Source organism: Denticeps clupeoides, chromosome 15 (genome assembly GCF_900700375.1).
Source record: "Denticeps clupeoides chromosome 15, fDenClu1.1, whole genome shotgun sequence".
Lineage (NCBI taxonomy): Eukaryota > Metazoa > Chordata > Actinopteri > Clupeiformes > Denticipitidae > Denticeps > Denticeps clupeoides.
Genome location: NC_041721.1, coordinates 8,489,000 through 8,513,516, shown reverse-complemented (window position 1 = coordinate 8,513,516; position 24,517 = coordinate 8,489,000). Strand labels below are relative to the sequence as shown.

At 42.8% G+C, this 24,517-nt stretch overlaps 4 protein-coding genes across 13 annotated transcripts in view; 2 read left to right on the top strand and 2 right to left on the bottom strand.

Moving 5' to 3' along the window:
- The window catches only part of nrcama (neuronal cell adhesion molecule a), a 47,931-nt gene extending 41,028 nt beyond the window's left edge, over positions 1 to 6,903 (bottom strand). For all 9 annotated transcript variants that reach the window (XM_028954082.1, XM_028954087.1, XM_028954088.1 and 6 more), the window contains exon 1: positions 6,769 to 6,903. The gene's annotated coding sequence lies outside the window, so the exon portion shown is untranslated. The remainder of the gene's footprint in view (positions 1 to 6,768) is intronic.
- Positions 6,904 to 9,244: 2,341 nt separating this feature from the next.
- On the bottom strand, positions 9,245 to 17,155 carry pnpla8 (patatin-like phospholipase domain containing 8). The gene is made up of 10 exons (XM_028954627.1): positions 17,045 to 17,155; positions 14,161 to 15,224; positions 13,926 to 14,075; positions 13,081 to 13,232; positions 12,259 to 12,353; positions 12,009 to 12,180; positions 11,730 to 11,787; positions 11,431 to 11,625; positions 10,449 to 10,644; positions 9,245 to 9,962 (listed from the first exon to the last, which is right to left on the bottom strand). The coding sequence occupies exons 1-10, from the start codon at positions 17,082 to 17,084 to the stop codon at positions 9,688 to 9,690; spliced, it is 2,397 nt and encodes a 798-aa protein (XP_028810460.1). The 5' UTR covers positions 17,085 to 17,155; the 3' UTR covers positions 9,245 to 9,687.
- On the top strand, positions 16,261 to 18,102 carry akap14 (A-kinase anchoring protein 14). Its single transcript, XM_028954628.1, has 2 exons — positions 16,261 to 16,826; positions 17,097 to 18,102. The coding sequence occupies exon 1, from the start codon at positions 16,344 to 16,346 to the stop codon at positions 16,821 to 16,823; it is 480 nt and encodes a 159-aa protein (XP_028810461.1). The 5' UTR covers positions 16,261 to 16,343; the 3' UTR covers positions 16,824 to 16,826; positions 17,097 to 18,102.
- A 3,753-nt stretch (positions 18,103 to 21,855) lies between these two features.
- On the top strand, positions 21,856 to 23,332 carry dnajb9b (DnaJ heat shock protein family (Hsp40) member B9b). 2 transcript variants are annotated; one of them, XM_028955196.1, is made up of 3 exons: positions 21,856 to 21,931; positions 22,074 to 22,305; positions 22,395 to 23,332. In XM_028955196.1, the coding sequence occupies exons 2-3, from the start codon at positions 22,089 to 22,091 to the stop codon at positions 22,829 to 22,831; spliced, it is 654 nt and encodes a 217-aa protein (XP_028811029.1). In that variant the 5' UTR covers positions 21,856 to 21,931; positions 22,074 to 22,088; the 3' UTR covers positions 22,832 to 23,332. The 2 variants fall into 2 exon arrangements, with proteins under 2 accessions (XP_028811029.1, XP_028811030.1); XM_028955197.1 differs by having other exon boundaries at positions 21,926 to 21,974.
- Positions 23,333 to 24,517: the final 1,185 nt, after the last annotated feature.

Sequence of the window (24,517 nt, the reverse complement as noted above, 5' to 3'; positions counted from 1 at the left end):
CATGCATTCACAGAGCACTACTTCCTAATTGTCAATATTAATTGCCAGAATAACAAGGCTGTGACAGGGAGGACTGAATAAAGCAAAGTGTCATGACTCTGCATTCTAATCTGTGTTCCACCCTTCCAGTCTGCATAAGAAAATGAATAGTAGCAAAAAAACAGCCCCTTTTGGCCTTTCAGCAGGACAACATGGGATATGAGAGCGGTAACGCACTGCAAGGAAGAGGGAGCATCCTTGATAATGCAGATGCAGGGAGCAGGAGCAGCAGGATTATGTAAGGTTTGTCAGGAAGTGTTAGGCAGCTGTTGCGATCAGGGCAAAACTAAATCCATACGCTTTAAAGACGTTTTTCACCTGACCCCTTACATCACAATGAGTTCAAAGACCACCACATTAAATACCACTCCTGAAAAGGCATAAATGATGTTGCATCTTCTGATAGATGTTTCGGCTGAAGCGTGGTGACCTTTTGAACACGGCGATCGCGTTGATATTGCGGGAGTCGATGTTGTCAGGACTCACCACAGATCAGGTCAAAGGTCTTCACACGCATCTCTGATCCTCATCAATCGCCCTCCAAGCTAGACTTAACACGATTTACGCAAGCAAGCATAAGAATGTCGAGAAAAAAAAATACTGCATGGAATTGTAATAGTGATACGAGTGCAACAATAAAACACGTGAGCCAGATGGCTCCCTCATACACACTCTAATTTAAGAGCAAGGCCACCGATTGGACGCTCACGCCGGGCCGCTCCGTGGGAGAGCTGGGATTGGACGCCATAAATCTCAGAGGGAGAGACTGTGGAGGGTGGAATGGTGCTCAGGTGAGAGGCATGTGCTTTTATTATAATTCATTTATCAGTTTCGGATGTATGAGCTTTGTCGTGTTAAGTGCTTTGGGTGAGGGAGTGTGAACGTCATAAATATCCTAAAACTGGCCTTGCGGCTGTATGGCTGTTAACCATCCCCCTGCGCTGTGGACAACCAGTGACCTTGACCTTTTTGACCAGCAAAATCAAATTAATTCACCTAAAGAGACCAAGTGAACATGTGTACATTCGTAAGGTATCATGTTCACATTAATGGGACGGACAGACAAACACACAGCCTGAAAACGTAATTCCTAAAAGGATATTCCAGAATAATATTTAATGCCCACCAGTTCAAGGTTCTCCTCAGTTCGTGGAAAGTACCTATTAAAGTGGCCACCGTGACTGAATCTCGCAAGCGCAAGATGAAATACCGAGGATTACACGGTTGACTCAGACGCTCCATACTGCCTCCATTGTGTGGGTAAACCCACAGGTTTCCATATGGCCACCCAAAGAAGGACATCTGCAGGAACTGGGCAGTGAGTGGCAACCTCCCACACACTTGCAGCGGGTGTGGAGCACAACACAGACACAGCGTCTCGTTCAGACGGAAACCGGAGTGCGGCTACAGCCAGAGCCGGTTTGGTCCTCCTCACTCTCCCAAAAAGCTCTAATCTGGTTAAAGATTAAATGAAAAAGATGATTAAATAATGCTACCAACGCAGCGATACTCAAGACATACACAGTTTAGAGAGAATTCCTTTAGAACAAGCCCAATAAATTCATTGGATTTTCTGATATAAAAATGGAATATGATCATAAACATCAGTATTAGATGCAAGTGCTGATATCGCATAATAGTCCAGTATGTTTGTCTGTGAATCTATTCTGACAGATTAATTCATCTAGACTAGACGTAAATCTTCCCAGTATTGTTGACATAGAAATGCTGAACTGTCAGAAAAGCTCACAGCTCACAGCTGACAGAATCAATGAACCTCTCAAAAACAACGTTTAATAATCAGAGTTGAGAGCCTTGGCCCGATTGGCCCCCTGGAATAATTCTCCCTGTGTGACAGCCACCGCCTTCGGAGGAGGATGAGGGTCGTGGGCAGGAGAACCACAGTCGCACCTAATGATACCGCTGAACTGCAAACTGTCCATATAATTCAGGGGACAAAACCAATAATATAAGGACCAGTACGCTTTTATTATTTTTGTTTTATTTTTAACACATTTTTTTTATAAGATTTTATAAAGCCGCCCAGTTATTAAAACAGCAGTCAAATCTCGGAACAGCAAACTAATAGTTTATGAAAGCAAATATTTAAAAAAATGCAAAAATTATCATTTACATTTTTACATTTACTGCGTTTATCAGACACCCTTATCCAGAGCAATTTACAATCAGTAGTTACAGGGACAGTCCCCCCCGGAGGAACTCAGGGTAAAGTGTCTTGCTCAGGGACACAGTGGTAGTAAGTGGGATTTGAACCTGGGTCTTCTGGTTCATAGGCGAGTGTGTCACCCACTAGGCTACTACCACCTTATTATTCATATTTTCAGTAGGTGAAACACCGTCAACATTTCTTTCTGCCTGAAACTCACTTTTCATGGCACCAGCCGGAAAATAAACAACAAATTGCATGCAACAGAAATGCATATAATATCTGTATACATTTTTACAAATATATATATATATACACACACACACACACACACACACACACACATACACACACACGATAATGATAATATCACGATTCACGATATCTACGATATTCAATATATTGGAAGAAATTTCATCAACGATATATATCACGATATATATGACTGAAAAAGAAAAATAAGGAATAAGGAAATAATGAGGAAATCTTGTGCATTTATTAATGCCAATATTTCCAACATTGTGCAAGGAAATATGCATTTGCATAATAACTGCCTCCTGGCCTTAAATGTATACACTGTACAGCTAGACAGATAAAAGTGTCTAGCTGTACTTTATAAAAAAAGTGTCTAGCTGTAATATTATAAAAACAACATGAACATTAATTAACATGTGAAAACCATGATACTGAAACGTCAGTGCTAAGTTACTGTAACTTACTTGGTTTGCCCTCATTATCACCTAGTTCACCGTGATTTATTATTTTCCGCCATTCTCTGTGCTTCTTCTCTGTTGTTGTTAGTTAACTTGTGTTCTTCGGCGGCCGCTGTTTGCGGTTGGTAGTAGCCTAGTGGTTAACACACTCGCCTATGAACCAGAAGACCCAGGTTCAAATCCCACTTACTACCATTGTGTCCCTGAGCAAGACACTTAACCCTAAGTTGCTCCAGGGGGACTGTCCCTGTAACTACTGATTGTAAGTCGCTCTGGATAAGGGTGTCTGATAAATGCTGTAAATGTAAATGTTTGCGCGACTTTACCCCAATTTACTCAAACAGAGTGGTAGATATTGGGTAGTGACAGTGACACTGACAACGGGTAAATTAATAATTTTGTGTTGTAATAAAATGTTGATATTGGTCATTAGTGTATCGATTATTTTTTGCGACAGAGCTCAAAACAATATATTGCAATATTGGTCTCCTTTTTAGCTATCAATTAAGAGTCTCGTGTGACGGAACAAAAAAAATACATTTGTACTAATTTTCACATTCAATCACCGAGCAACTGCAATTCTTCACATGTTTAGAAGCTATGATGGTCGGTGGAGATTTTTTTTTAGAGGAGGGGTGGGAAATTCACAAGTTGGAGCAGAATGACCAAAGCTCGCTTTATGCATATCACCATTTCCAGCCACTGCAGGACCATTGATAGGCTAGGAGAACTGGTAATAATGTTAAATAATCTCACAAAGTGAATATTTCATAATAAGGGACCCTTAAAGGCTGTCAGATTGGGATCTTTCTGCACTAGAAGAATAACTCCTAATTAAAAGTGGGAAGGAAAATGATAGACTTGTCCTCTTTGTTGGTCTCTGTGTCAGCCTGACACAACGGGATCCCCAAATAAAGGAGGTACATCCGAAGCCTCACCAGCTCAACAGGCTGCCATTGTTACAGAGCTGGTGAGCAGGTGTAACGCACACTAACACACGAGACCGGTGGCGATCGGGAGTGAAAGGAACTCTAGTGCGATTCATGCAGAGAAGATGATGTCATGGGGGAGCATTAACATCAGAATAGGCACAATCCGGCAGGACTCCCAGTGACGCCGGCATCGGAATATATCATTAATTCGGGGCAGTGGTGGCCTAGCGGTTAAGGTTGCCGGTTCGAATCCCGATCCGCCAAGGTGCCACTGAGGTGCCACTGAGCAAAGCACCGTCCCCACATACTGCTCCCCGGGCACCTGTCATGGCTGCCCACTGCTCACCAAGGCTGATGGGTTAAATGCAGAGGACACATTTCACTGTGTGCACCGTGTGCTGTGCTGCTGTGCATCACAATCACTTCACTCTCGCTTTAATACATTATATCTAATATGGACAGGGCATTGCAACCTCTGCACCACAATGTACTTTGTGACGTCATTAGGCAAATCAATGCCACTGTGAGTGACGAGGGGAATTTTAAAAGACCGGAGTTTCATGCTCGCCTCGTCTTGTGCTCCCTGACTACCTTGATCTGTAATTATCGGTATAAATTTTTCCTCGCTGTGTCCCCCCATCTTTGGTCTGTCACTGTCGTGTCAGACACGTCTTCATTTTACGTGTCTGGTTGAGGGCCCACACGGCCCATCTTTGTTTATATTTACCCTGCCCTGCGCGATATCGAAACGTGCTACTGTATTATATCAAAGGAATATGCATTGTGTCATAATCTGGCATTGTACAGTGACGTACCTGCCAATGTTCAACCAGAGTTTCCAGTGCAGCAGTCAGAGGAGGCAGTGGGCAGTGATCACACGCGACCACTATATGGTACGAGAGTACGAGATCGACTTGGCAAATCCTGAATTTTATTAAATAACTGGTTGAGCGTGGGCCGTTAATATTGACAGAATAATTTGCCACCGGTCTCTGATTAAAAAAGAACCTTGAACAATAGCTTTTTTTACTTAAACATCAGATGTTCATTGGATATTTTCCAAATACCTCCATCTAGTGGTGCATCCTCATATAAAGATGCGCCGCTGTCTCTCCTTGTATTGACGTCGGGCTTCGACCTACTTCTTTACGTGCCATGGTGTAGAAAACGTCAATCACATTTACCGAGTATAAAAGTGCTGACTTGCTACACATTTCATCGGGCCTTTGTGTCGCTTAAATTATGCAGCACCGCAAGGCCCATTCATCATTCCCGCCGCTGGAAATTTGTCAGCCGTTTCAAAATGTGTGCGCTGCGTGAGTCCACCATTAAACATGGAATATATCTTTCGAGAGAGAATGATGGCCATCTCTACAGTAGAGGTTTTTTTTTTTTTTTTTTTTTTTTTTAGGAAAGACAACCAAACTGATTCAGGGCCGAACGGCAGCGGCGTCTACATTATCTCCATTTCATCAGTCTTCAACCAGTCGTGAAATTTTAATGCAGGTCTTCAATATAACTAAACTTTTACTGCTGCGATTGATCTACTGTATCTGTGTGTGTGTGTGTGTGTGTGTGTGTGTGTGAGAGAGAGAGAGAGACAGAACTCAGGCTTGGACACAGAGTGCGTGATGCAGGCCTCTTCGCCCTTGAGGATTAAGGCAAAGGAAAAACAACACGTCCAGAGCCAGCAGTGGCCTACAAATCCTGCGCATACGCTTAGACCGGCACACTCCCCGACACAACGCTCGCTGCGCCCCGCGGCACGTGCCATTTCCAACGGACGCCATAATCATTTTTTGATGAGGATGCGAGGACTAAATAAACTCAATTGTGTCGCCTCATCTTACACACACGATATTGAATTGCAGAAATTCAATAGCTTTTATTTTTATCTCTAAAGGCGCGGCTAAAATTAGCAATAGACGAATTATTTTTCTTCCGGAACGTTCAAAGCACGTTTGTTTTTAAGACGATCGTGGTGATAAGCATTAAATGGTATGTCTGCTTTGTTCCAACATTTGTTACGATGTTAAGTGGCTTTATGGAGACAGAACCTTATTATAACTGCTGTCTCTGGGTTCCTGAATATGTGGAGGCAAAAAAAATAATAATAATAATACATAGATTAAAAAAAATCTTCAACACTTTAACTCTGGAACACAGAGCACGATGATGACTGGCGTCAGCCAGCGCCGTTCTATTCTGTACACACACACACACACACACACACACAACCATGCATAGAGACCAGTACAACTCGTCATTTTCACTCCACTCACAAATCAAGTATTATCAAGGTCCCATCGAACCCTCCCTGTCCAATTAAATCAATTACACCGTGCTGGGTCCATATGCAAAATTTAAAGAGCGGCGTCGTCTCCTTCACCACTGAATGGGATTCGATTCCCAGACTGGGTGTCTGAACAGAGAGAGACAGAGAGAGATTTTTTATTTTTTTAAATTGTTCCCCTCCCGTTCTCCCGTGCCATGCCACTGTATTTATACAGGACGTTGAGCATTTATGCTGCATGCCCGGGTTCGTTACCAGTACAAGACGCGTGGTTTCAGGCCCATGCATTTAACCAGGCTGACAAAGACACGATAAAAAATAATGCATCAATTGTTTTGGACGAAATATACATCCATATAAAAATATGGAGAGGATCAGCAGGAAAAACCCCTTTTAACGACGCAAATCATACGGTGTATTCTTCAGACATGATGAGGTCTGTGCCTCCGACCCACAACATGCAAAATATCCGCAACATCACCGGTTGCCATGGGGAATCCACAACTGGACGTCGTCTTCCAGGCATCCACTGCACCAAATGCGCATTTTCTCCTGTTCCGCCGAGCAGCGCATCCCTCAAAACGCACCGCGGCGCGACGCATTTCAAAATGAAGACGAACTCACCGCTTTTTAATAAAACACCTCCACCGTGGCACAGGACCCGGGATAATGGTGCGCCTCTCCCTCTCGTCGCTTCGGCGCGGCACGACTTCCACGCAGCCAGGGATCCCCGGGGCTGTCGCGCCGCTCCGGGGAGACGCGCAGCGCCGCCCCGCGGACGCGCCGCAGCAGCGCAGCGCGCCGCCGGTCCGAATCTTCCCGCTGAGCCGAGTCTCGCAAATGGCTCCCGTGAACAGATTTTCCGAATAAACACGAATGCGGGCACTGTTTTTTTTTTTTTTTTTTTTTTTTTTAAATACGAATGAAGAGGTCCTCGGGACGGACCCGCAGGCCAGCATTTGCGGGAGGTATAAATAGGGACGCGGGGCTGCATCTCGATCCAGGCTCCATTCGTTGGACTTGTCATGAATTATTTGGTGCCACAATCTTGAGTCTCTGCGAGTTTCACTGATTAAAAGATGAGATGAAACACCATGCATTTTTCTAAAAGTATGACAAGTGTCCTGCTCCGGGACACAGTTGCTCACATAAAAATGGTCAGAGCATGTTCTAGAAAAGGGTTTAGGAACAGTATTAATCAGTAGAAACCTGATTCATTTTGACAGTCCTGGATATTATTCTATGTACAGATTATAATACCGAAAAGCATGTAAATCTCTTTCTGTAAAAAAAAACAAAAAAAAACAAAACAGCATTCCTCATCTAATTTATGGCCATGCCTAGGTCACAAATGGAGGTCAAGAAGATTAGCTGCAGCAATTCCCACATCACCACAGGGTACGAGGTTTTCTGGTCCTCCACATTCAGGTTGAGGTACACCAGGGATCCTACTGTTTACGTGCTCAGCTTCCTGGGAAGCAGCGGTGTGAATGATCACACTTTCATTTCCTTCCTGTCTGAAGCAGCCGCTCGTCCATCTAAGAAGTTGGAAAGCGTGGCAGTGCGGGCAGCACTGGACGCCACGGTGACAGTGCCAGGAAAGAGAAGCCAGTAACGATGGGCGCTGATGAACCGTCCTCCCTTGATTCACCCCTTTAGACTACTGCCAACTATAGTTTCACAGGGAGGTCATTTAAACATATGACTCAAATGTATGGTGTCTGCTGTGTTTAGCTGACCTGGAAGTCAGTGAATTGTTTCAAAAGGCCGTGAAACCGCGTCTGGCATTCGTCTTACTTCCCCAGACTCACTTTATCGCCTCATGCTCAACAGCCATAAAAAATCTGCTCATTTCAGGTTGCATGAAGGCATTGCGTTAAAGACTGTCACTAAAAAAAGATGGTTCCATTGTGAGGAAAGTTGATTAAAAATAAGGCCTGAATGAGCAGAGTGTGTGGTTGCTAGGTAACAGCACTCTAGGACTATTGTTCTGCAGACGTCCAACAATCTGGATTGCTCAGTTTCCATTATCCAGACACGGGACTGCATCAAGCTGGATCAGCATCATTTCCTCGATCTTCACACGCAATAACCTCAGCATAAACTCCTCCAGGGATAAGAAATATTTTAAAAAATCAACTCCTTTAACAAATACCAATATAAAGATACATAAAGAATGTAATTTAGATGAACATTTATGCATATACCTTCTTCAAAATTCTTTAAGTATAAATTACCATGAGGGGGCCTGAGAGGAACGACATTTCATTACTTGGCTATTGAATTCTTATGATTTTTCTGGGATTCACAAAAAAAACAAGCAGGACTATACCTCCAGTCTTCAGAATATTTCATTAACTTGTACAGTGTGTATGGAAACTGGGTGGAAAAAGCAGGCCTCATTAAAGAAGGTGAAATAACAAAGCGTCTGCTTTGTTTAGGTCGACCCGGGGTGATGCCAGATTTAAAAGGCCGTTAGAAATGTCATGTCGTGAGCACACAAGAAACAGCACATGGACGCGGTTGTGGAAAAGCACTTTATTGCGAGCCCATCTAACCTCCTTATGAACCAGTTAGTTTCCATATTCATATATACTATATGAGAATAAAACAATTTTGCTAGTTCTACATACAGAAGAACGTTGCTGGTTGCCATGCAGCAGTAATTATTTCTGAAAAAATTCAGCTTTTAGCATGGGGGAGTATTGTGACTTTTACAATACAATTCAGGATCACTGAGTCCCATCCACTTTTTTGATTATTTATTAGTCAGACATATACAGCACAGGCCAAAAGTTCAGACACACCTTCTCATTCAAGACTTGGCCTCCACGGTCACCGGACCTGAACCCAATCGAGATGGTTTGGGGTGAGCTGGACCGCAGAATGAAGGCAAAGGGGTTGACAAGTGCTAAACACATGTGTTTATTTATAGTTTTGATGCCTTCAGTGAGAATCTACCAATGTAAATGGTCATGAAAATAAAGAAATCACATTGAATGAGAAGGTGTGTCCAAACTTTTGGCCTGTACTGTATATATATATATATATTTTTTTTCCATAATAGTTCAATGGATAGACATTCAAAGAGAACAATAAATAATTTATGAAATTTTTATTGACTGTAAATTGGATAATCTCTCTGGTGTTTAACACAATTTTTATTTTAGACAGTCAGAGCAGGAAGTTATTTACATGTTTATTTGTTTCTTCAAGTACTCATCCTCAGGAGCTCAAGTTATCGTGCTAAAGATGTAATCAATAACAGAAAGGTCACTGCAAATGTGCTGTCATATTAAGTTATGCTAGAGAGTAAAGTGCATGCTTATTTGGCTATGCTTCAAATCAATAAATCAGCGAAACATACACACGGCTGCACTAAGGACAAAGTAGTGTAATTAAACAGAAATGACCTCAGTAGAGAGTCAAATACAAATACCTGTAAATGTTCAGGAAAACCGTTCTTCATGCTACCTTCAAATGCCATCTGTTGGCAGAGCAACTGAGAGCCCTGGACTCTCGCACCACTGGGATACAGCAGCGTTAGAGCTTGGAGAAAAAAGGCAGGCCGTCGTACATGTCGGCCTTCAGCTGCGCCCACTCTGCCAGTCTCTGGATGGCCCGTTTTTCCTGGGTCAGCACGCAGGCCGCTTTCTTCAGCTTCGCCTCGTTCCGTTCTAAATAGTGCAGCCCCTCCTCCTGTAGGAAGTTGAGCTTTTCCCGCCGGACCTCGTCCAGAGGGACATCCTCGCTCATGTAGGGGTTGAAGCGGAAGTAGGTGTCAGGTGGGAGCAGGGCATCCAGCATGATGTGGACCTCTGCGGTGGAAGGTGGATAAAGAAGCAGTGAATGAGAGCATTCATCATAAAGCTGGATCACTGGATCGATGGGATGCCACATGTGCCTTAAGTAACGCTTAGAAAAGCGCTATTCTATCAGAACTGATCAATAATCACATTCATCTCATTTAGGTAAATAATATTTGTAATAGTCATGATGTGATTAACGCGCGCGCGCACACACACACACACACACACACACAAAATTACTGAGTAGTATGTTTTTAAACAGACAGGAACCAGGAGCCAGTCAGAATGGAAATGGCCTTTAAAATCTCATTTTTGTAAACCCCATATTGTCTATCGTCTCGTGAACAGATCTGAAATACATATGTAGAGTAATATTCTGCATTTCAAACATAGATTGCATTTTTTTATATTGACACATTCGGTGTATTTAATGGCCACTAAAACAAGCATACTGTCTATGGTACAGTGGGCGTTATAGGGCTACCAGCGCCTCACCTTCTGTGTCTGTGGCACTGCTTATGACGTTAGTTAGCTTGGCTTTCAGGCTGGTGTAGGTGGCGGTGTTCCTGCTGGCAGATTCATAGCGACCGGTGCCTAAAGACACCACACACTGAATGGGCGTGTTGGGCCACAGGTTCTTGCATTCGTGGATGGCCAGAGCTGTGGGGTTGTTTATGAGGAGACCTCCATCCTGCCAAAAAAACAAAAAAGCAAGATTATTAAACAGCCACATGACATAGATGACTGCATTTATAATATTATTATAGGCAACCCTATTCCATTATCTTCCTATTAGACCAAAAAGCAGTCCAAAAATAAAAGGATGCCAGGCACCATGATCACAGTCTGGAGAGATTATTAAGGAGGCACAGATGCGGTCACCAAGAGACTCACACCCTTGGGAGCCCCGAGGTGGGGTTGGGGGGTGGAGAGACAGACAACCACTCATTTTTATTTTAATAAAAGGTACGTTGGCAAGGCTAGTGGGGCTAGGAAATATGGTCTATTATTTTTTATTCACTCCTACACACAGTTAGATGTTTTTCGTTCTTCTTAAAGAAAAAACTAACCATGACATGAGTTGGTCTCATATTACTCAAAAAATCCAAAAGCCCTGTATTATCTCCCAAATAATCACTCACTCAAATAGTTTTTTTTTTTTCCCCCCACATATCGAGCACATTTCACAACTTGGCGACTACCTACATAATTGTAATATATCTACCAGTGCTAATGTCATACCCTCATCAGAATAATTTCTCAAAAAAGTGGGGCATATCTTTCTATCATCTGCCTACCTTTTATGTTGGATATTTCAATTTGATCTCATTTTACACTTATATTTGGGGAAAAGAACAGCAGTCATTGCCACAACAGTCTACCCCAAAAAGGAAACAAGTGTCTCAAATTAAGAAAAAAAAAAAAATGGAAGGAAGACATATTGCTAAATGTGCTAAGTCAGCACCGTTGTACGGACCTGGTGGAGGTCGCTGCCCAGCACGAACTCCTGGAAAAAGCCCGGGGCGGCTGAAGAGGCTCTGATTGCTTGCCATAGTTTGTGCTGACAACCCCCAAGATAATGAGACCTGACCCCCGGCAAGAAGTTGTAGTTCCTGAAGACGTACGCCTTCAATGGTAGGCCTCTGTTAACTATAGTGCTAACTGCTGCCACCTGAAGGAGAATAAGGGGAAAAACGATAAAGCTGTCAGTGGTACGGATTTGTTCAAGAACCATGCAAGTCAAGTGAACCGAGATCTAAACTAACATCCACTCACCTTAGGACATTTATGATTCTTTGCCGTTTCAATCATAAGCTGAGCCCCCATTCTTTCTCTACAAATAGTAAATTGGTAAATCATTATGAGTAATGGGTGTTAAGACCAATCTTACAAAAATATCTCATTGGCTGTGTAAATTCTCCTTTTATTGAATTAATTTACATTCCATTTACTAATTAGTATTTTTTAAATTTATAAATGTGTCATATATTTTCTCTAATAAGTACTTTGAGCTGAAAAGATTGCATGAACGTGCTATGTAACTAAAATGATCACTTTAGGATGTTCTCCCAGGTCTCGCTGTCATAGTATGCGTGGCTCCATCCCATCTTCACTGTGCCCACGATGAGGTTCTGTTTGAAGACGTCTGAGCCCAGCTTCCTGTACATCTCCTCACACTCAGCCAGCGGAATCTGAAACACCCCCAGCATGAAGGCCAATATGGATCCTGGAATAGTAGAATCACTTTCAGAAGCACTTTCTCCAAATTTTCTCATTCACTGAGAGAAACAACGAAAGAACGTACCGGTGCTGACCCCACATATGTAGTCAAACAGCTCATAGATTGGTTTCCCGGTCAGCTTCTCCAGCTTGTGCAGAGTCTGCAATGCAACCAGTCCTCTGAAAGCACAAGAACAGCCATTCTGTTCGGTTAATCAGTGCGATCAATCAGAATCTGTCTGAACTGCATTTAGCAAAACAAAGAAAAGGATTACGCAACTCAATCATATTGCCCACTTTCTCCACCAAAATGCGGGACACTTTCTTGCAGGTGCGCACGCAGAGCAGCTGACCACCCCGGAAAATCGGGCGGCGCCGCAGGACGTACACTTTTTATTTAGATTTTCCAAACACATTTCATTTTTGTATGAGCTCTCTGTATCGCACATTCCAACCTGAATTTTGCTTGGTATCGAAAAGGAAGTCAGTGGTACAGCACATTTTTAGTGGAAACTGCTCCTGTTCAGCTGCAGTGTAAAGATCACGTCTGGCAAGGCAACTGAAGCAATGCGTTATAAGATCTGTCGTTTTAGTGTTATCAGCGCTTCATATCACCAGGCCACAACAATAGATCTCGCAGTTGTGGCCCGTGTTTGCCACCCCTGAAACACGTCTTCAACTGAGAACCCTCATCTGATGGGAAATTGCTGCAGTTTACAACAGATCTTTCTTAACATCAAACTGAATCCTCAGGCAGCTGACGATGGAATTCTTCCAGGAGAATACCGTTGTCCTTTTGCCTCTTTGGTCATCAAGTTTTGATCAGCTGTTGAAAAGCCTGTTTGAGTTTAAGGTTAATAATGCGACAGTGTGAAATGCATGAGGACATAGCTGTAAGGAAGCCCACCTGGTTCCTCCGCCGTCGATAGACAGCACCCTGATTCCGCGGCCTTTGACGGGGTCAGTATAACCCACCAGGGCCAGAGCCTGCCTCACAGCACTCTGGAGGGCAGGATCGCTTGCCTGTCTGAGACGCAGTAGACATGGGACCACCCTTTCCTAGGGTAAAAAGGTTGACAGAATAATAACTGTGAATGATTTCATGTTGAATTTGCTCATAATGCACACCAAAAGATAACAATCAATCATTTCAGTTTTTGATTATTTTGAATTATTCTGTTTTAACCAAAACTAAAGGTTTATGAATATGAAATATGGAGTGTTCTTTCCTTAGCCTACACGGTATCTACCAGTGGTTTTGCATTGTTTCAGTAATTAAAAATAAATTATAAATCCCAGACCACAAATGCTACCTGTAGGGTTATCAGCTGGCTGAGGATTTGTGTAAATCTGTCATTTGGAACCACAACACATTTTAAATCACAATTTTTGGGACTGGTCCCTGTATCAAAAAAATAGATCTGTTGATGGGAACTTTGACTTTGATGCAAGTGCTCCATCAAAACCTCATCATACATTCATCAGTGTCCAAAATGAAAAACTGCCCTTAAAGACTTCCTTCATAACCATCTGCATGATGAACTTGCAATATGTGGCTCCAAAGGGAACAAAAAATATTGAGCTACTATCTAGTCGCTGGCTCTCTTTTTCGTTTTCAGAATTCACATCCCAGGTCCTCACTCATTCGTATGTTCTCCTTGCATACCAAGATGTGCCTGGCACTGGGTCTCGTCATGTGCTGTCTGGGCTTTAAGGGTCTATTCATGCACAAAGTTCTTGAGCGGCGCCTACCTTGACCGCCACCCCTCTGGTCTCCGGGAACTCTAGTAGGTGGAAACTGAGGTCCTCCACTCGGCTAACAGTGATTTTCACATCGGTAACTCTCTGCAGGGCCTGCACAAGAGCTCTGGTCCTGTTGTCCACACTTACTCGGGCAATAATCTTAAAAAATAAATAAATAATAAAAAACCTTTTAAACTGTGTTCAGATTTCACTAAAAGAAGTGGGAACGTGAAGCCAATGTTACCTTCTCTCTTTGAGACAGCAGTCTCTGGGCCTTGTCCTCAGCTGCTTTCTGCTCTTTGCTCTCCTCTGAGCTTTCTCCTCCCTTTGATGCAACCGGCTCGGAACCCGAGGCCTTCTCCTTTTCCGCAGCAGCAGCTTTCTGGGGATCACTCCGAAATTTTGGGACAAGCGGAGCGATGTAGTTTCCCACAAACGCCTGCACACTGGGTTTGGGGTAATAGAGGTACTGGCTGATGCCCTTCTTGGAAGGGCTCGGGGTCCCTTCACCCTCAGTGGTTGAGGAAGGTGAGGACTGATTGGTGTCAGTAGCTGGGCCACCCTGGTCCAGGGCAGGTGGAACAGGTGAGGAATCTGTAGGTGTTTTCTCAGAGACGGGCACCATGACCGGCATGGGTTCCATTATACCTCTACAAGGAACCTGACTGGGATCAAGTCCTGAATCCTCTGGACCCCCACCGAGTTTCTGGGGCTGCTTGTCATTAGTAGACGTGTCACTGCCAAAGTAGGTGTTGACATGCTGGTAGAGATGAGCGTAGGTCTCGTCCATGTTGGTGGAGAAGGCTGCAGGCTGGAAACGCTGCAACATCTGTATGGCCACGGCGGAGGACGTGTGACCAGTGTGGGTAGTTAAATTCGCTGGAGGTTGCGCTCTGCCATGGACCAGTTGTCCCTGCTCTGCACGTTCCTCTTTGTTCCTCAGCTCAGGTGTATCCATGGCTACAAGCGCAGAAACCTCAGCCTCAGCCACGTTGACCGCTACGGCTTTGCCCACGTGGGCAGCATTGGGTTTGATTCGCGCCACCTTGGAGAAGAGGTCGATGTTCACCGTCCCACTGACTGCTTTGGAGACGGTGTCCAGCGTGCTACGAATGCGCGACATGCGTTGGCTTGAGTGACGACGCGTGGGGCTGCTGGGAAAAAACTCTCCTGCACACAGGTTGAGTTTGTGCCAGAGTCGCCTAGGCCTGAACGCCCATGCTTTACGGCCAGGCCTTTCCTGCACTTTTCTGGATTTGTGTCCAGTTAAGGTAGTCAAGCCCGCTGAGGAGTGGTCTAATGCATTGCCTGAAGCATGAAGGAAACACAGACAGCAGCAAAAATAAGGAGAATTTTTTGGTGGTGCTGTTTTTCCATGGGCTAAAAAAACAAGGATTTAGACGGCAGCCCTAACATTAACTCCATCTGCTTGTTAGGCACTGCTCGCTGCCATATATCCAGTAAAAACATAAAAGACACTGTTCCGCCTTAACAGGCCATCTGCAAGAGAACATATTCAAGCGTCAATTACTAGAACATCATCTTTATAATCATTACAATTCTACAAAAAAAAATCTGAATCTCCTGAATTTGTATATTTTCTTATCACGACACAACATGCCAAGATGGGAGGTCAGTGACCCAGTTCCACCAACTCCTTACCCAGTTCACACACACAGTAGGGGGCTACGGCAAGAAAGTTTATGTTCAACTATTAAAGTGTTTTAAACTGTTTTAGAACAAAGAATGTTCTTAATTACATAAGAGCTCAAGTAAGAGTGATGGGTGCATCAAAACAATGAATGAACACATGTGGAGTTATGTACTGAAAAAAAAAAAAAAGGTGAAATTACTGAAAACATGTTTTATATTCTAGTTTCTTCAAAATATCCGCCCTTTGCTCTGATTACTGCTTTGCACACTCTTGCCATTCTCTCGATGAGCTTCAAGAGGTCGTCACCTGAAATGGTTTTCCCAACAGTCTTGAGTTTCCAGAGGTTGTTGGCCCCTTTTTCCTTCACCCCAAACCATCTGGATTGGGTTCATGGCCGGTGACTGTGGAGGCCAGGTCTCCACTTTTTGTTACGTACATAACTCCACATGTGTTCATTCATAGTTTTGATGCCTTCAGTGAGAATCTACCAATGTAAATGGTCATAAAATTAAGAAAACACATTGAATGAGAAGGTGTCTCCAAACTTTTGGCCTGTACTGTACATTTCAACATCTAATTTAAGTTAGGATGTTAGGAAAGGTTTTGGGCACAAATCGGATTCCATACTTTATAGGCCTCTGATGGAGCCTTGTGCCTCCTGCCTCGACATTACCCGGATGGAGTCCTGTAGCCATGACAACCCTTGAAAACTGAACCGAGCAGCAGTCTCACCAAGCAGTGTTTTAAAGAAGTGAAGGGCTAGGTTCGGCAAAATGGGGGACCGATCTTGTACCCCGAACCTCGCCGAAACGGCATCCGATTCTCCTCGAGGGGTGGAAACCTCCGATCCCGGTCAAATCGGGAACATTAACTGGGTAGCATGCAAGGATTTTACCGTCGAAACGGGAAAGAAGCAAATAGAGGAGTACATCCGCACGTGGGGGGTGGGTCCCGAGTGGCGCGTCAGTTTGGACTTTCTCCGGGAGACTGAGCTGGACTTCCACACGCAGTACCAGTACAGAACCCAGTGGAGCGTACCGACCCCACGCGGCCCGATCCCCCGCGCCACGGCCAGCGTCTACTTCCTCGTCCTGGTCTCCAAAACGAAGCCTCGGACGCTGCCGGTGGAGGTCTACTTCTCGGCCGAGTCCCACCACCTCCAGCTCCGCCCGGGGCGGATCCGCTTCAGGGAGAAGTGGCTGCGGGACATTGTCGACAGCAAGACGTTCCTCCAGACGTCGGTTCACTTCTGACAGGTGCGGAGCGGCGCGGCTGCTCGGCGTTAAATGTGTTCAAATTATACATTTGGCTCTTTCGGGTCTGCTTTCTAACGCGAGTGAATGTGGCAAAACTCCCCAGTCACTTAACTTAGCCCCGTGGCTAACTAGCTCAGCTAACTTTCTGTGTTTTTTTTGCATTTGCATTTGCTAACAGTGTATACGTGTCTGTAGATAGGACAATTCATAAGCCGTACCTTTGGCAACTCCAAAATTGTCACTGATTTCATTCAACATTTTGCCGAATAGGTTATTGTGCGAGAAGAAACGTTCCTCTTGGTCGCTACAGAAGAAAACAGGTAGGAAGCAGCAGATCTCGCCAGATCTCGCGAGAGAACCAGCAGCCGGGACGAAGTTCAGCGGCAAGAAAACAACAATCGAGACCCCTTTTTTAATGGCCACTGGGCGGTTTCACAATTTCATGAACTGTAAAATATATTAGATAAAAATAACCAAATATGAAAAAGATCGCTGTCTAAAAACTATGCTGCCGAGTAAAAGCAGTCACTTTTAATGTATAGTTCTCCCACGTGTTCTATGTATGTGTACTTAAATGCCTGATCCCAAAAATTGCATGTTTAACCACACATTGAAATAGTGGTGAACTAAACTGGTGAGTAGGACACACACACATAAACTCCCCCATTTATCTGAATGTGAAAAAAAAACTAAATCAGAACCTTAAACACATTAGGATGAAAACAATTTTATGGTTTCTACTGAAAGGGCTAAAAAATTATGAATGTGTTTCTTCCACCAGTCTATAGTTTAATGTCTATAGTTATTAATCATCACAAAATGAATGTCACTTCTTGGCATGGACTAATTAATGCTAATATAACAAGGAACGGAAAAAGACGTTTTTTTTAATAACTTTTATTGGTTACTATAACTTTGTATAAAGGTTATAGTTAGTTTATTTCACCAACATCTCTTTCATTGCGCTGTTATTTTAAAACGAATCGGTTTTGTGGGTTTTGTTATAATGGAGCGCCCTCTAGCGACTGAGACGCCGGAAGTTATATACAAGACGTTTATTTTGTGTTGGGTTACAGCACTGCAAATTCTTAGGACAATTACAATTACAGAGTAACTGTTTATTTATTTAGTTTGACTATTGGATGCATTCATCGATATAAACATTAAATGTTGAGTCAAAAAAGATCCTCTTCCGTCTGGTGCTGTTTTCATTGTCCTTTATGTCCTGTGTCAATGTTTAAATCTACAATGTTGGTACAGTTTAAGAAATATGTAACCATACACGTCAAAATGGAATTTAAAGGTATTCTATTTGTAGTTGTTACTATTCATTCAATAAAGTTTGTTAATGCATTTTATTTATGGCGTCTTGTTTGACCAAATCTAGTATATCTAACAATGTTTACATTATTAAGATAAGATGATCCTTTATTAGTCTCACAAGAGGGAAATTTACATTGTCAGGAAGTGGACAGTACAAGATAAGAGAAGCAAAAGACAATAGCATCTTCTGTAGAATGTTCTTGTTGTGAAGGGGTTTTTCCTTCACCAGGGAAAAACTCTTCGGCCTTCCACCACAGTTGTTTTCTGTGGTCCTCAGGGTGTTTTGGTGTGGCTCACATCATCTGTACATTCTTTCTTTTTAAGAAAATTCCAAACAGTTGATTTGGCCATACTTCATGTTTTTGCTATCGCTCTGATGTTTTTTATTTTTCAGCCTAATGATGGTTTGCGTCAGTGATAGTGACAGCTCTTTGAAGGCCATTTATCTGCTCCTTGTAAATGGGATAATGAGGAAATAACCTGTCCATGGAACAGTTTCTGCAGTTTAAGCACATTGTGCTCCTGAAGAACCAGAAAGATTAGAAGTGTGTCGATGTCCCAATTTTATGGACTTGACTGTATATACAAATATTGCACAATAATTGAAAGTAAAGTGATTGTATTGTGAAACTCTGCACATACATTTTAACACAGTTTGGGATTTAATCCCGCAACCTTCATTTTTATGTAACCGCTTGCTTTCCCGCTAGTAGGGTTGCCAACTGTATTGTCTGGGACATCCCGAAATATGGGTGATTTTGATTTGTCAAAAGATCCATTCCTGTATTCCAATCACAGCCTCGTCGGCCAATAATAGACTACTGTAAGCATGGCAAAATTCATGCAAACGTTGCTGAGTTCTAGACTGTTTCAGGGGTTGAGAATTCGGAGTTACCTGCTAGGACACCACGTCCAATGAGCATCTGTCACATCTGAACCCAAATCCTGAATACAATGAATAAAAGGGGACCAAGTATAGAGCCTTGTGGAACCCCCCCTACTGTCAAGAATGTCACAGGAGTAACCATGAAGTCCTCTGAACTCCATGTCTTCCCACTCCAGACATTCTTCACAGCAGAAATTAAGTAATTAACAGGATGTGTCATCTCTCACGTGCCTTCTGCTAAAAGTTATTTATTTATTCTAAATAAATGTATTTACAATACTACAACCAACTAAATCTCATTGACTATAAGACTCCAGACGTAATTTTGGTTCATATTTTTATTGGTAGATAAGTTTTTCTTAAATCAGATGTTAAATATACATATACTTAAATGCAGGTAAACGTCAGCCTAGCTCCCACTGAATCGTTTTTGCAGTCATTGCACTGTTCAAGCCTCTTTGCAGAGGCAAAATTGACCAGACTCGCGATGCTTCTGGAAATACCTATGTCGCAGACATACAGGAAAACAGTTGGAACAGCCGTGTGTTTCAGGTATCGGATTCCCCAGTCAAGAGTCTTCTGTAACGTGTTAACTGCATAAATACTGGTGCCGACTCAGCGTCCATTCCTGTCGTTTCGTGTTGACAACCCATTTCTGGAGTCTAGCTTTGTCTCGTAAAGGGAACCTTAAAAAAAAAGTACATTCAAACACTTGTTATGGATTTTTTTTTTATTATTAAAAATATGAAAAAAAAAATTTACAATCCAGTACAAATACTTGAAGGGGATAAGAATCATTATATTACAAACAGTCATAAATATATATACTAGATGTTGCATTCAGCCTCTCAGTCTGCTTCTGGACAACGTTCCAAGCACATCCAACCACGCTTCTCTGACGGTACGAGCAAAGATGCGAGACTTTTGTATCGCGTACGACTGTAATAACACTTCAGAAGTAAGATTTTATTTGATCATCTTGTATGTTATGATATTTTGTTTTTTGACAAATTACATTATTCATGTTACAGAAACATTTCATGTTTCCCCATTGGAAAGACCCAGCTTCTGTTCTGACACCTGTAAATAACAGTTCTTGACAAATATATACAAAATGACTCTCTGTATGGACCTGCCCGGTCTAGAGCTATTTTTTCCCCCAAATAAGCCGGTTCTTTAATTCTGTAGTCCACCTTGACCCTGACAGACACTCATTCATTTAAAAGGACCTCTACCTCGTCCCAAGATGGTGGCCCTGTTGACGCATTCGCTCCCATAGACGCGACATCTAGTGTATTTAACTATGACAAACAGTAATAAAAAAGTAAAGGAGGGGGTACAATCATAAAGTACAATCATAATAAACAGAGCAAACAGGGTATAAGACACAGCAAATACAGATGAAAACCAGAGACAAATGAGAGATGTTATTATACAGCCTTCTTACAGATTTACAGGATTTCAGTTTTGCAAGAGAAAGGAAGTAGCCCCTGTTTTTTCTCCACTTAAAACAGTGGATATGATGTTTAGCTAAAGGAATGACAGTACTTAACATGTCAGACACAGATGGATGAAAGTTATTCACATGGAATACAGATCAACCGCAGGGGTGGAGAACAGATAAATTCCTGAAATTGACTAATCTGCCGCCGTTCACAGGAAAACAAGGTAAAACACGAACACATGAACGCGCAGGTCACCAGTTGACCCGGAAACAACAGGGGCGAAAGAGATCCATGGCACATCATTTACTATTTACATGCAGTACACGTACTTCAAATGGAATATATATATATTACACACACACACACACACATATACATACATACAGTACAGGCCAAAAGTTTGGACACACCTTCTCAGAGGTGTTTAGCACTTGTTGCCCCCTTTTTCCTTCACTCCGCAGTCCAGCTCACCCCAAACCATCTCGATTGGGTTCAGGTCCGGTGACTGTGGAGACCAGGTCTCCACTTTTTGTTAAGTACATAACTCCACATGTGTTCATTCATAGTTTTGATACCTTCAGTGAGAATCTACCAATGAAAATAAAGACAACACATTGAATGAGAAGGTGTGTCCAAACTTGTACTGTACTGTATATATATATGAATGCCAAACGAGATTCTTTTTCCTTTCTGTAATAAATACTTACGGGTAAAAACTGATCTTCTTGGTGTCTGTAGACGACGCCCCACCGCGGTTTTTGCAGGATCTAACTGCACAACATCGCGGCATTTCCAGCCGTCGGGCGATTTATTTCAGATAAACAGATTTCCATAGCAGACACAGACCTGGTGCTTCTGATAACGTGACGGATATGACGCCGTCTGCACAACGTGCGAAAGTGTGTGTATGTGTGTGTGTGCGGGCCAATCGCGGTGAAGCTTATTCACACGCTCGGGATATTGACCAATAGCATTGCGACTCGTGGTGTTGCAAAAGAAAGTTTCGACTTTCTTACGACAGTCTTGAAGGGACAGAGCGACGACTCTTGCATTTCGGCACATATTGTCACGTGATAAAAACACGGCGTCTGATTGGCTAAAATTATTAAACCAGCTCTGAAATGCTCATGAGGTAGTCACGTATTTGGGATTTCGTTAAAATGCCAACGCACAACAGCTTTGCTGTATTTAGTAATTAATCCCGGAGATGTTTAATAAAACAACCCTAAGATGCTAGATGAAATAAGCATGCATAAGCCTTTGAAAGCGCCATACGTGTTTCTTTTTGCGACAATAGAGATGGACCTGCGTCCTCAAAACTGTTCAATGGAAGTAAATGGAGAGTTGGCAGGCTCGTATGTTGTGCTGACGCATTCTCGCGAAAAGTTGAAGGGAGGAAAGAGACCGCTGGCGTCAGAAAATCAGCTGTTCCTGACATTCTGCGTGTGCCTGTGAGTTAACCTGGGTCATTGATTTCAGTCTTTAATATACAAGGTCCCAAAATTCATGTATTGCCAGTGATTAATCCAATTGTTATTTGTGTTACTGTCGCTTGAGTTGCGTTTAATGTTTTTGCTGTGAATTCTTTAACAGGTTTTGACATCGATCATGGCAACAGCACCGTCAGCAGTGACACTGGCGCTATGCATCATTTTAATAACCGAGCTGATCCTGGCTGAGAAGGACTATTACGACATTCTGGATGTACCAAGAGATGCCTCAGAACATCAGATCAAGAAGGCCTTCCACAAATTAGCCATGAAGTACCATCCAGATAAGAACAAGAGTCCCAACGCAGAAGCCGAGTTTAGGGAAATTGCGGAAGGTATAATGACAGTTTTATGAAACCCGATCCCTCCATTGGAATGTTAAAATGTATTCACTTTCTTCACACCTCCTCTTTCGTCTTTCTAGCGTATGAAACTTTATCAGATGACAAGAGAAGGCGGGAGTATGACCAGTTGGGACGTGGAACCTTCTCCCATGAGGCAGGAGGAGGTGGTGGCCAGCGCTTCCACCAGCCATTCAGCTTCAACTTTGACGACATGTTCAGAAACGTGGACATTTTCGGCCAAAACCAGCACTTCCAGGACTCTCGTCAGAAGAGGGCTTTCGAAAACCACTTCGAGACCCAACGGGATGTCCACAGTCGCCACAGAAGATTCTTTCAGGGGGCTTTTGGTGGCGGGATGTTTGATGACATTTTTGGCAACATGGAGAAGATGTTCTCATTCGGAGAACGCTCGGAGAGCACAGACAGTAGTAGGTTCCAGGGTTCTGTAAAACAGAATTGCAGAACTGTCACCCAGCGACGAGGGAACATGGTTACCACATACACCGAATGCTCTTGAGTCCCCAACATTGTGACTTGTCCCTTCTCTGCTTATTAGCTGCATGCTAAGGGCTAAGACCTAAACGTATTAATCACAAGTAATTACAACCGAATCTGACGAGGGAGGGAGAGATACTTAATCTAATCTGATGTTCTGGGTAACTATGTACATAATTTGAAAGCGAGAGTGAAGTGATTGTCATTCTGAAGCACAGCACGTACGGCACACGGAGTGTGTCCTCTTGTGTCCAACTTGATCACGCACGTGTCCAGAGGACACAAAGTGTGCGGGGACGGTACTTTCGGTACTCAGTGGCACCTTTGGCGGCTGGGGATTCGAACCGGCAACCTTCTGATTACGGGTAGGCCACCACTGCCCTGTGCTGTGCAATGCATGATTAAGCTTCAATAAATTTACAATGGGGCCGAAAATAATGATTTCATACATGATAAGTTGGAGGTTTTCAGGCAATATAGTGTTCTCATTTGGACTTCCTTTTTTTGGCACCCTGTTCTAAGGGGGGTGGGATGGGAGGGGGGGGGGTAAACCCATTTTCTGCTTGCTGTCATAAAAATGTCAATGAAATACTCTGCTGTTTTGCAAAGACAGATGAGTGCCGGGGACATGACACGACAAAAGCAATCGACTTGCTTTGGCCTCCTTTTTTGATATATATGAGCGTGTCTTTCTACATGCAATATATTCAGGATACGCTGTGGGGCTTCATTTGACTTGATCTGCTATATGACCAACTGTTACCTCATGTTAAGCTCAATAGAGCTATTTTAAGCTCCGGCATGGTGTGCAATATTTGTTGCCAGCACTTTTTTTTTGTCTTATCGTCTTTCTCAATGTGTTGCCTTTTTGTCTGTGCTTGCTGCCTGTGTTCAACCTGAAGAACCTGCACCTCCATCACTTTGGAGATAATCTCGAGGGTTGTGTTTTTTTTTTCTTTTCTTTTTTCAGACAGGATTTGGGGCACATTCAGCAAGAATAAATGACAGTGAAATGACACTTAACGTCTCTGACATTTCATTCCAATGTCTGACTTTAGTCACAATATTTCTTTAGTATTGGCAAAGGCCTGGTAACAATGGTTGACAGACACTCACACTTAATCCAGAAATGGTACAGAAGAGCATTTGTTGCCATCAGTTTTTAAAAGACTGAAGTCGATCCCCATTGCAGTGCAATAAGTAGAGTTAAAGGTTATTAAATCATTTGAAATATTATGAAATAACTAACAAGTTTAACACACACATCCTCATGCCATGACACCCGCACCAGTCACAACTATTTGCCCGACAATTTTACTTCTCTGATGTATTATTATTTTATATTTAACTTACAATGACTTAATATGACCTTAACGTCTCTTTATATAACCTATAGCAATTCATTGTTAACAATGCATCCATTATTTATGGATACATATTTGATCATTTTAAGTAACGGCTTAAAGTAAATGTATTATTTCAATAAAAATAATACATGAAAAAAAATTCTTAAAATGTAGAAGGAAGTAGGTACTAGACCTTCAACTTGATTATGCACAAAGTTCAAGTCCCTCTTGCCACCTTGAACATCCTAGGGGACTGTTTTATACTAAGTGGATATAACTTTGTAAGAATAAATGAATACTTGTGTGTTTGGTTTAAATTATTTATATCTGAGAACATAATTCTATTAGTGAGAGTGAAGTGA

Excerpts from the sequence above, each read along its gene's own strand:
- dnajb9b (XM_028955196.1), top strand. The coding sequence starts at position 22,089 with ATGGCAACAGCACCGTCAGCAGTGACACTGGCGCTATGCATCATTTTA. Across the intron at positions 22,306-22,394 it reads GTTTAGGGAAATTGCGGAAG|CGTATGAAACTTTATCAGAT; the intron begins GTATAATGACAG and ends TCGTCTTTCTAG.
- akap14 (XM_028954628.1), top strand. The coding sequence starts at position 16,344 with ATGGGGGACCGATCTTGTACCCCGAACCTCGCCGAAACGGCATCCGAT.
- pnpla8 (XM_028954627.1), bottom strand. The coding sequence starts at position 17,084 with ATGTTGAATGAAATCAGTGACAATTTTGGAGTTGCCAAAG. Across the intron at positions 11,788-12,008 it reads ACCTGGGAGAACATCCTAAA|AGAAAGAATGGGGGCTCAGC; the intron begins GTGATCATTTTA and ends TACTATTTGTAG. Across the intron at positions 9,963-10,448 it reads CAGTGCCACAGACACAGAAG|AGGTCCACATCATGCTGGAT; the intron begins GTGAGGCGCTGG and ends CTTCCACCGCAG.